Genomic DNA, 13,225 nt, shown 5'->3' with positions numbered 1-13,225 from the left:
AAATGCGCTTTCTCAGAACCTGCAAAATAAAATATTGTCAGTAACACAGAGGCAATTCCAGATGTCGTAGATGCACCAGAAAAACAAAAAAGCGATCCGAAAGTGCACAGACACGGGAATATCAAAATGCTGCCAAAAACGTCAAATCTGCAACTTCAAAATACAAAAATCTGCAACAAAGATGTTAAATGCAAAAGGGACAAGGGTCCCATCGGGCGTGCCAAAATGTATATGGTGAAAATGGATAACAATAATAACGATATTGAAAGGCTAAATGAATTCAACCACAAAACCCTAGCCTAACAACAACAAAGATCCACCATAACATATGAAGATTACCTAAGACAATGCAAATCAAACGAAATCACAAAGATTATACCATCACATGTCCAATAGGGTTTTGATCTCCATTCTTCCTATCTCCATTGATCTTGCTTGATATATTTGCTCTCAGATTTTATGTGCACAAGAGCTCAACAAAGAACGGAACGTGGTTGCAAGTAGGATCATAGTGTAGTCAATTGCATAAATTGATTCATTAGAATGAATGATTAGGGTTTGATAATGAGGGAAGCATCTCCTTATATAGAGGACACTATATGAAATGGAGGGATAAGATTGAGAGGTGTAAAAGGAGGTCGGCTATGATTAGAGGGTAGGTAAAAGAAATAATAAAATAATGAAAGGGGTGGGTAGTGTAGGAATTAAGAGATGAATGACATGTGTCATGGGTAGAAAAAGGTTAATGAATTAATTAGATTTATTTAATTAATAGAAGAAATGAGATCAATTAAATAAATAAGATATTTATTTAATTTAGGAAAATGATAATTTAAATAAATAAATGTATTTATTTAAATGAGAAATAAGGCTTGAAGAAGATAAATGAATTAATTAAATAAATAAAGATTTATTTAATTAATAGAAGAATTAGGCTAAAATAATTAAATAAATAAAATATTTATTTAATTAGACATGACAATTTTAGGTGTCTACAGGTGGCATTGTGCTCCTCAGTCATGGTTTCCATACTCTTTATGATCGACGCGAGAGGATCAAACATTGAGTTTAGACGAGGGATCCTATGATATACTTTTGCAATCCCCCTCAATTCATTCAAATTTTGTGCAATCAAATCCTGAATTGAGGGGGGGTTTGGCAAATGAGGGTTTGGTTGTTGCAGTTGTGGTTGGTCAGTGTTTTCATTGTTATCCCCCATTTTTAATCTAATTTAATGTAAATAATTAAATATAGTTAACAAATTTAAACAATTAGGTATTTGATTTTAAAAACCTAGTTTTCATGAAAAAAACCATATTTTCAATGAAAAATCAAATAAACATTAACAAAAAATGAATGAAAATGATTGAAAACGATAAAATTCTTACCTTTCAATCTATTTTTTAGCAATTGTTTGCCAAAACACCAGATATCGGGTGCACCGGATATTAGATTTTGATAAAATCGCATAGCCAATGAATTAAAAATGACTCATGGGCTATCACTATCGAAATATAAAAGTCTCAGAAAATCGAAATCCGATAAAATCAGATATCTGATTTTTATACTTAAATTATTTTAAAATAATATATATAATATATTATATAATACGTATTGTATTATATTATATATATTATAATATATAATATAATATAATATAATATAATATAATATAATATAATATAATATATTATATAATACGTATTATATGGTATATAATATTATATTATATTATATATATTATATAATATATATAATATAATATAATACATATTATATAATATATTATTATATTATAATATAATATAATATAATAATATAATAATATATTATATATTATATAATATGTAATATATAATATATTTTTTAAATTAAAATTACAAATAAAAATCGGATATCCAATTAAATTGGATATCCGATTTGCATAGGTAATTACCAGGCCAAAATGTACTAACACCTAGGCCAAGCAAAAGGTCAACACAAATTTTTGCATTTTTAGGAGAGTGAAGAAGGCTTTTTTTTCACATCGCACTTTTTGGCCCCCCTTGATCCTGCACTAACCTCTCTCTCTCTCTCTCTCTCTCTCTCTCTCTCCACCTCTCTCTCCCTCTCTCCCCTTCTCCCTTCCTCCATAGCCCATCCCTCTCTCTCTTCTTCTCTCCCTCCCCACTCTTTCTCCCCCCCTCTCCCTCTCCCTCCCTCCCTTTTCCTTCACATTTTCTTTACTACAAATAGTGCATACGGGGTACTAAGTCTATTAGTTCATTGGTTTTTAAGGTGTAGGAGTGTGTACACGGTAATTATGAGTTCTAAGCACGTACAGGGTGAAAAAAAATATCGTTGGTCTTGCCAACATTTTAGGGACTAACAACATGTACACAGTTATTAATATATTGCGTACATGGTACTTAGACATATTTTTATTTGCCCAAGAGCCTCAACGACCTCAAAAGAAGTTTTTGAGGTCATTGAAGGCCCCACTGAAACTATGTCCACACTTCTATCACTGTTTTATACATAGAAGTAAGTGAAATTTTTATTTTTGCATGATTTCAAATTATTGAATTGTTGTTTTTATTAGTTTTGTCAATATTATTGTGATTGTTTAATAGTTTTGATTCAAAAAAATAATAATAAGATGCATATTTATGGTTATTTGTTTGTTTATGAACTTTGGTTTACATATATATGTAATATGATTCTATTTAGGACAACCAATATCAATCATGGGAAAGAACAAGCGAGGAACGATGGAACAACGAGAGGCTGAAAAGGAAAGACAAAGGCAATGTATGAAGAAATTGTGTCACATAAGAACAATGGGACAAGAAGGTACATGTTATCTTCAACATCTCAATTCGATTTACCAAACGAACATAATGCACCTAATGCAATTGAAGAAGAGACATTTGATTTACCATATGAACCTAATGCAATTGAAGAAGAGACCACATTGAATAATCAATTAAATGTTGAACATACACCTACTCTATTTGATGAATTGAATGTACATAGTGCACTGATGTTAACACCTCCTAGAATCATTTGTAGGAAAGCAAAGTATCTAATTGACATTGATGAGAATATATTGAAGCCAATGCTCGATGAAGTGAATGAACGAACTTGTAGGAGAATGGTTAAAAGAATATGGAAAAACTATTTTGAAAACTTAAATCAAACCGCAAGATGTCAATTAATTGTTCAAATGATTAAAATTTTGAATTTTAGAGAGACAATGAAAATTCTAGGCCTAAGATCATCTGAAAGTAACAGTGAAAGAACTATTGTGAGAAATCTATTTGATGCATATCAAGCTATTGGTTCAAAATCATGTACTAAAGATTCTAATGCTACTTGACGTGTCATTAGATCAACCATAATGAGCAAGAAAATTAAAAAAAAGATCATTTGATAAGCAAAACAAGTAAGTCATTAAACATTAGTAGAACAATATTAAGTAAAGCATTGTAGAGGTGAGAAAAAATAGAGGAAACTAACAATAATTCTCTTTGGGCATTCTCGGGTAGAGTACCACACAAAGACAAGGTTGTTGTTGATGCACTACGAACATTAATTGAAAATTTTTGGCATGACAACACAAGAGTTTCGCCCAACCAAAGAGATGTTGTTAGAAGGTGAATTGGGTCTACAAATCGTGAGCCACATGCCAAACACTATTTGGATATGACTCAAACAAAATTTTATGAAAGATTCTTTGAAAAGTTTCCTCTAATAAGAATTTCTCAAAGATTTTTTGAAATGGAAAAACCTTTTTATATTAAGATTAATCATGTATGCACCAAGTGTTGTTGTAGGATGCATATTGAATTTTCCATGCACTATGATATTTTTTGTCATATTTATTTTAGTTTGCACACTAATGATGTTTTGCAGGAATGCAATATACAAGCACCTCCTAAGTTGGTAAGAGAATTTATTTCAAGTGTGCTATGTAATAGACATGATGGTTGCATTTATTATAAGATGCCTTGTTTGGAAGGTTCTTGTGCTACATGTGGTGGTTTGCAATATTAACCAAGATTTGTACATTTGGAGAGCACACATGAAATTGGTAGGAAACTAGTTTCTTTTGAAAAATACAATACAGTCACATATGGATTTAAAGATGGAAAACATTTGAAGAGATGTGAGCTAGTGAAAAATGATATATGTGTAGCTGAATTTATGGAAATGTTTCAAGAGAAACTAGTTTATGAGTACATAATGCATACACATAGAGCTTGATGGTTAGATGAGCAATTCAAGTTATGTAAGGACATATTTCCTCTTAGAACCATTGTCTCTATCATTGATTTTTCTGAAAATTATACACTACAACCTCAAAATAAAGTGCAATCTATGTATTATCATTCTACATAAGTTTCTATTTTTGTACACATAACATTCATGCATGCAGATGATAGCACAGAGGAGGATGGAAAGGTTGTAAGAGAGTATCACTTCTACATAGGTGATGATCATACTCATTCATTGAAGTTTGTACAAGGATGCTTTAAAGTTTTCTATGATAATTTAAAGGAAAGAAACATACAATACAACCGACACTTAATATGGTCAGATAATTGCACCACACAATTCAAGAATGCAAGGATTTTTAATTGGTTGACAAGGATACATATGGAAAGCGGTGTACAACATTTTTGGAATTTCATTGAGGCTGGACATGGTAAGGGAGAGTACAATGGTGTAGAAGCATGTGTAAAAAGAGCCCTAGCTAGAGAAGAATTGAAGTACGAAGGTGGTGCTGAGTTCATAGATGCAGAAACAATTGTGTGATGGTGTAACTCCATGATGGGTCTACGTGATCTAGGTACATCAATGGTTCGTAGATAGTTTTGGTTGATCACTGAATCTAACATTGAAAACTATCTAGATTGTTGTACAGTTGTAGGATCGAGTGACATGCACTCATTTATGAGTTCAAATGCAAGTTCACTACTAATTTATACGAGACAGATGGTATGTTTTTTCTCTTCATGCATGTAATTTTTGTGGGAAGAATGTGAATCATAAGAGTGGGTTGACAAATGGTCTTGTAGACCATTGGTTCCCATTGATACATATCAAATTCCCAAAGCACTACAATTGAGCCAGATGGAGACATCAGTTGATTTTGACCAATTGAAAATTGCTTCGAGTCGTCAAAAACTGATATAGGATATTGTAGAGGAGCCTCACATGAACTCACAATTTCAAACAAATTGATCATGTCTCTTGGATTGGAAGAAACAGTCCATCAAAGTTTGAAATTTTTTTGGACTCAAGGCACTTGAGAGATCGCGTCAATAGGGTATGACTCTCGATGTTTCGATGCTTTGGGATGCATGAGAGGAGAATGCCTAGTGTAAACCTACCCACCCAAACGTGCTCGTGACATCAGTTTGTACACACGATGAACCAACTCAATTCTAGCCTATCTTGCAACTTTGCATTGCATGCAACTAACGGTTTTTGCAGTAGGCGGAAAAATGCTACCAATTGAAAATGGCTCCATTTCATCAAAAATAGAGATAGGCCATTGTAGGGGAGCCTCATGCAACCCTACAGGTTCAAACGAATCAATCATATATGTCCTGGATTGGAAGAAACAGTCTGTCAAAGTTTGATAATTTTTTGGACTCAGGGCACTTGAGAGATCGCGTCGGTAGGGTATGACTCTCAACGTTCCGACGCTTTGGGATGCATGAGAGGAGAATTCCTAGCATAAACATACCCACCTAGATGTGCTCGTGATGTTGGTTTGTGCACACGATGAACTGAATCAATTCTAGCCTATATCTTGCAACTTTGACAACTGAGAAAATTTTACATCTTTTATCCAAATGAAGCCAAACTTTGACAACTTTGATAACTTTGACAACAATTGAGCAACTTTGACAACAATTGAGTAACTTTTACATCTTTGATCCAAATGACCCCAAACACAAGAACCAAAATTTGACCATTGCGAGCATGAGGGTGCTATCGCACTAGACACATATTATTGTTTATATTCATATTGTCAAATTTTTTTTGTTTATATTCATATTATTGATTACATAGGCAAATATTCATTTAAATTTATAAAAGGGCAGCCACCAAATACAACGAATACACAATAATGAACTAAATACAAGGAGTTTTGTAGGGTTAATTCAACATTTTAGAAATTTTAACAAATCATATTCCATGATTGCAATGTTTTATATCATAGATTTTTGTCGTTTATATTCATATTGTTGATTACTTAGGCAAATGATGAATTAATTTTATAAAAGGACAACCACGAACTACAACGAATACATAATAGTGAACTTAGTACACATTTATTGGATCAAATATCAACATTTATATATGTATAAAAAAAAGGCATGTATGCCAAGTCAATACAAGTATTACAAAAATGTGGGATATGCCATGTCCAAATCGATATACAATAAAAATATAGAATATATCTACATGTATTGGTCATTCTATGACCACAACTAACACTATATGATCCTAAACTTGTGGTGGATCATCAAAATCGAGCCTATTCGATGCAATATGCGGCTCTGTAGATGGCTGCAAAACCATAATTGAAAAGCCAAGTTAGAATTCTTTTGTAGAAAATAGTTCACAATTAACAACATAACTATGCATTTAACTATAATTCCTTTGCCATTGAAATTTAGATTACCTCATCGGTTGATCTCAGAGCTAATTTCTTCGCTCTCCTCTCATTGCCACTCTTAGGAGTTTTCTTGAAGACAAACTTAAAAGGATCCACGTTATGGCCGAACCGTGAAGGGGGCTATTGTAGATTAAATGTACAGTTAATACAATGTACTAACATAAATACAACAAAAACACTTAAAAGCTATAATATAGATAACAACGACGTACCAGTTTCTAAGATGCTTCTCCAATGGATTGAGGATGGCTCACCATCGATCGACAAATTATCGCTATTACCTATACAAAAAATGATCAAAAATTAAATACAATTAATATAATGATAAGTACTGTAGGTTAAAAAAAATTAATGTAATATATCAAATAAAAGTGTATCGGATCATGGGATGCTTCTCCAGTGCACGAAGGAGGGCTCTCCATTGATGAACCAGCTATGGATATTTCATGTATGAAAAAATTATAAGATTATAATTTATCACAAGTTCACATGTACACGTGCATATAATCATGAAATCAAGAAAATAAAGTAGAGATACATACCTCCTCCCTCTCTCGATCCATGGGCGAATCAGGTGCATTCAATAAATCCAGATAGCTCAATGGTCGATGTACATGTAAAATAGACAAAAAACACTAATCAATCTATAAATCCCAACTAAGACAATTTCAACATTTTCAAATAATTGGACAACTAAAATGTGTTCAATTACCTTCTTCCCACGTTTTGGCGTCTTTGAGGAATTCTTTTTCTTAGGACGAGGCCTAGATGCGAAGGGGGTGCCCTAAAAAAATTAAATTAACATGAGATATTAGTACAAATAATATATTAAACATAATTTTAAAAATCTAAACTGAAATGACTTGCATATTTCATCAACACAATACATAAAAAAGGATGTACAAAATATGATACCGTATAGCCTTGTAGGCCAAAATCGATCACTAAGAGCGTGATGTCATCAATCTGGGACATTTGGTCCCCTGTCAACATCGACAAGCCAAAAATTTGACCAAGCATTAAAGATACTTAGTATATCTTGTAATTTTTTTGAATTCAAAGTGTACTATTCTATTTTAACATGTTACAAAATTTATACCTCAAGCATCGAAGTTGCAACTATTGTAACTGTGGGAGGACTATGGGATACCACTATTGCATCCTAAAATGCATTATTTGTATCAATTTAATTTGATGTATAAATAAAAATTTATTTATGTAATTACAAATTTAAAGTGACCGATAAATAAAATGATATGAATTCAAATCAACACACCTGTGTCTACCGCTGATGGCCAAACAACATGTCCATCAACTCCTCTGTCAGTGCCACATCCTCAGTCATGTGGCTCTGACATCTACTCCCGCAAATCATTCACAAATGAGATGTGGATCCATCTACAGTGGTCGTGTCATCCGTCCCTGAGCATATCTCGAAGAAATTGACACACACGTGCTGAATGGGCTCTCTATCACCACCTGGAGCAACTAGTGGCTCATCATCCAGTACAAGAGGGTGTGCTAACTATGTCCCATGCTAGATGATGGCACCAGCCAATGTTATGGCTTCCTGAAGAGTCTGTAGCTCCATCGACTCTTTCAGCTCTATTGGGACAACCTAATGCACCTTGGGCTTGGGTGCTAGGGGCTGACGACTCTTCGGGGTGACTCGCCTATGGGCTCCAAGTCTATCTTGGGCAAAGCCGCCACCTCTACCATGGAACTCTCTCATGTCAAAATGGTTTGGTCACACATTGAGGAAAAACTCACAATATACTTTTCTCAAAAAATACAATGGCACCTCATAATTATCACAAGGTTGATCATCAAAGACCATCCACCACTTCTGCCAAAAGAGATGACACCAATGTATGGGAAACCTCTTTGCATTAAGAGGTAATGACTAACCAGCTTTAGGATCAACAAAAAGGGCATATATTTGTTGTTTACTAATATTTTTGTTTTTCACTCCCTTGTATGATAACCCACCAGCATAGTATTGACGACACATATCCCTAAAGTTTCCCCATTTTATAATTTGTGTGGAAACAGTTGTGGCACTACTAGCGAATGTTTCTAGGCTAGTGGTGAGGGATTTATGAAGCTCAAGCTCAGATGTCTTTAATTTATTAATCAGTCCATTTTTTTTAGACGTGTTTTGCCCTAACTAATTAATCAATTGCTCATGTGTTTCAGGTGTACAACCAAAAGGAGGAACTTGAGGTGTATCTTGTGGGTTTTGTTCAGGTTTTTTCAGGAGGTGTATTTTGTTTTTGTTGTTGTGGATTATCAGAATCTAGTTTTTGAAACAAAAAAATAAAAAAACCTAATCAAAATAAGCGAAATTAAATTCCAAACGTAAAACAAATCGAATAAACGAGAAAGAAAGAAAAAAATTAAGAAAAACTAACCTTGATCCATAGCATTTGGTGGAGCAATGTGGCAGCCTATTCGCGGTTTCATGGAGAAAAAGGAGGAAATAACGTTGTGGTCATGGGGAAAATAAGACCCAGTCCTTTTTTTGACAGGTATCACATACGTCGGTTTTTAGGGCTTATGAGCGTGTACATGCTCACTTTCCTAAAAGAAGTGCATGCATGCTCACTTTCCTAAAGACAGCGTGTACGCGATATTTTTCTTTAGGCTCAGGAACAACGAACCTAAGCGCATACACAATGATTTCAAATTTTAGAACCACGTACGGTCTACTTGTTTCTTCATGTTTTTTTTGGGTGGTGTCCACTTTTCTGACCACCATCTTTGTGCACATACCCTAAGAGTAGGAATTGTTGAAACGTCGAATTTTTTTATTTTTTGGTAAATAGACCCAAAGTGGTATAAAATATACATTCAGTAGACATTTTCGATTGGAAAAGTTGTGGCCCATATATAAATTAGCTATAATGAATCTATATAGATCATATGTTTGACTAAAATTAATTTTTATTTAGAATTATTTAAATTCATTTGTGTTGATAAGTTAGCTGACACAGGTTTGTGCTTTTACCCTTCTATATATATTAAAAAATTTATATCATTGTTGTCAGTATAATTATCCCACTTGACATACTAACTCTCTAAGATATTTTAAATAAGTCTATTTTATTTTTATCTTATTTTCATATTTTTTGTCAACACCCTCATACTACTAGCATATGTATTTGATAATATATATAAATTACATTGAGAGATCCTTCTTGAGGTGTTTGTTCTACTTTTACATTAAAAAAATGATTAAAAAATACACCTCAAGAAGTATATCTCTCAGTATATTCTATATATATTAAAATTATTCTATCATTGTTATCATTATAATTATTCTATCACTATAATTATCTCACTTGGCATACTAACTCTCTAAGATATTTTAAATAAGTCTATTTTATTTTTATCTTATTCTCATAGTTTTAGTCAACACCCTCATACTACTAGCATATGTATTTGATAATATATATAAATTATGCTTAGAGATCCTTCTTGGGGCGACTGTTCTATTTTTACGTTAAAAAATTGATTAAAAAATACACCACAAGAAGAATATCTTTGAGTATATTCTATATATATTAAAATTATTCTATCACTATTGTCATTATAATTATTCTATCACTATAATTATCCCACTTGACATACTAACTCTCTAAGATATTTTAAATAAGTCTAATTAAACCTATTTAAAATATCTATACTTATCATAAAACTATATTGTACATATTAAATTGTATCATATTTTGTACTATTTTAAATAATCTATTCAAAACATGCATAATCATTTAAACCTATCTAAACTATCTATATCTATTATAAAACTATATTTTACATATTAGATTGTATCATGTTTTGCATTATTTTAAACAAATCTACTTAAAACATGTATAAGATTAGAATTACATGTTAAAATCATGTCATTTTTAAAACATTTATATACTATAGAGACAATTTATTGTTCTGTTATGAAATTTATTTATAAAATATTATTTCTAATCATCCATAATAAAAACCGCAATTCTTATCTTCAAAGAATCACGAATGCTCTCTACCATGCTCTCGCACATGAGAGATTAGAAAAACAATGTATATATCCTTTAGTTTGGTTTTTCATGACGTACTTCTCTTATTCGGAAGATTTTGTTTGGCCTTTCATTATTGAAAAAAATGATTTATATATTCATCCATATATTTCATATTCAGAGAGATTTTGTTTGCCTCTTCGCCGATGGTATTATTGAAATTGTTGTCCGGTTGTCATTTGACAAAAAAAAAAAAACATGCATGTGAAAAAATCAGTCAAGAAATGTTATAAAAATGCCCATTTGTTCTCAACATGATTAACGTGGGTACAGGCAACGCCCTATTTAATGCAATCTTGAACTGCATTGATTTGTGAGAGAAGGATCAAGCAAATCCATCTAAGTAGAGAGATGGATTTCTTGGGTGCGCGTTCATCCTACACTTACAGTAAGAGTAGGTGGTGTGCACCCAAGTTACAGATCTCTATTAGGGCATTGAAGTTTAGGGCTATGGCGGTCAAGGAGGAGAGCAATGCCAAATCCACTCGAGTCCAAACTAAAAAACTAAAGATTGGTATGCTTGGATTTGGAAATTTTGGGCAGTTTTTGGCAAACACCATGATCAAACAGGGGCATTCTATCATTGCAACTTCACGCTCTGACTACACCCACATTTGTGAAAACATGGGGATTCAATTCTTCAGGTAACTTATAACTATCTTATCATAACCCTCTTTTTATGGATTAATAGTTAACGGTGATGTTATTAGAATGAATTCATTTATTCTTCTTTGCAATCGTTAGTTTTCAAGTGCACGTAGATTAAAGCTACGTGTAATATTAAATGGATCGTCATTAAAACTCATTCATTCATTCTTCTTTGCACCTGCTGTTTTCGTGCAAGTACATTTAGATTAAAGCTAAGTGCATTATTACAGAGATCGTGACGACTTTTGTGAGGAGCATCCCGAAGTTATTGTGCTAGGCACATCAATTCTATCTGCGGAAGAAACTATGCGGTCATTGCCGCTACATCGCCTTAAAAGAAACACGTTGTTTGTTGACGTCCTCTCCGTCAAAGAGTTTCCACGACAGCTCTTACTTCAAGTACATACAATTTTCTCTTTAATTAATCATTCAATGGTGCATTTTGATCTTATATTTATGTTTCCTCGAGAATGTAGAATTTTGTGCACTCATCCCATGTTTGTGCCCAATGTTTCATATTTATGTAAATTCGATGATGGTGTAGGTTTTGCCTCAAGAATGTGGAATTTTGTGCACTCATCCCATGTTTGGGCCAGAAAGTGGCAAACATGGTTGGGCTGGCCTGCCCTTGGTTTATGACAAAGTTCGTCCAGGACTTTCTCCACAAAAATGTGATGACTTCTTGAACATATTTGGAGCAGAGGTGATAAGACTATTCTTAAATATCAAAGAATTCAATAGTGATCCTTCATAATAATAATAATTAGGACAGTAGAGTTTTAAAGACTGATAACATTATCATATGTTTCATCTACATGTTATTATCAGGGATGTAGAATGGTAGAGATGTCATGCGCAGAACATGACCGTCACGCTGCTGAAAGCCAATTCATAACTCATACAGTGGGAAGGTAATCATGATGATTTTTAGGTGGTTTATCTGAAATAACACTAGATTTTATAATAGAATTGATTCATTAATAAAATTTTGAATAAACCACATAAACAAATCAAAACTTAAAAATAAATGATCTATTCATCGCAGGATTTTGTCACAACTGAACTTGGAACCCACCCCTATCAATACAAAGGGCTATGAAACACTCCTCAACCTGGTAAGGAATAACCATGGCATCCAGGTTCCATTAATTTACATTTATTAATATCATGTATTGACGTAATCCTGATGTGTTTGTAGACAAAAAACACCGTGAGCGACAGTTTTGATCTTTACTATGGATTATTTATGTACAACGTCAACTCTACTGATCAAATTGAGAAGCTAGATCGTGCCTTTGAAGCCGTCAAAAAAGAATTGCATGGTCGGTTGCACCAGGCTTTGTGGAAGCAAATGCTACAAAAATTACCCGAGCAATTATCGAAACCTAGCTTAGATAGTTTGGCCACAAAAGGTTATTTGCCTCCAAATTTGAAAGAGTCATCAGCTTCCTTCATTTCAAGGAAAGCACTTACAAATCCAAACAAAGAGATTTCTTCACCTGCTCAGCTTGCTGGATCCACCGCACGTCCATGTTAAGTACTTTTATAATTTTGCAGTCATCATGCACCTGCTACAACCATGTGCATTGGATCTTGAGCCAAGAACAAGAATAATATATTTAGTGCCCCTGATGTACTAGACAATAATATTATTTATTTGTTTTCCTTTAAAAATTGAAATGTGTTCTAATGATTTTGGCATGAGATATTCTTATGAATTAATTGTTCTTTTAAATATTATTGTAACATGGGGAAGAAACATGTGCTAAATTATCATATAATGAGTAATAGAGGGCAGTGGAAAAGTTAGAATTTCATATATTATAATCATTTTCAC

The 13,225-nt window shown here is 33.0% G+C and overlaps 1 protein-coding gene across 1 annotated transcript in view; it reads left to right on the top strand.

Moving 5' to 3' along the window:
- Positions 1–12,925, top strand: part of LOC131049499 (arogenate dehydrogenase 1, chloroplastic) — a 96,480-nt gene extending 83,555 nt beyond the window's left edge. Inside the window, exons 7-13 of the mRNA XM_059208809.1 lie at positions 11,187–11,384; positions 11,619–11,787; positions 11,933–12,091; positions 12,217–12,299; positions 12,434–12,503; positions 12,587–12,759; positions 12,850–12,925. Of these exons, the coding sequence (XP_059064792.1) occupies positions 11,187–11,384; positions 11,619–11,787; positions 11,933–12,091; positions 12,217–12,299; positions 12,434–12,503; positions 12,587–12,759; positions 12,850–12,925 (928 nt within the window). The remainder of the gene's footprint in view (positions 1–11,186; positions 11,385–11,618; positions 11,788–11,932; positions 12,092–12,216; positions 12,300–12,433; positions 12,504–12,586; positions 12,760–12,849) is intronic.
- Positions 12,926–13,225: the final 300 nt, after the last annotated feature.

Source organism: Cryptomeria japonica, chromosome 7, assembly GCF_030272615.1.
Source record: "Cryptomeria japonica chromosome 7, Sugi_1.0, whole genome shotgun sequence".
Lineage (NCBI taxonomy): Eukaryota > Viridiplantae > Streptophyta > Pinopsida > Cupressales > Cupressaceae > Cryptomeria > Cryptomeria japonica.
Note: the sequence above shows the minus strand (reverse complement) of the source record. Positions and strands in the feature narration are given on the sequence as shown.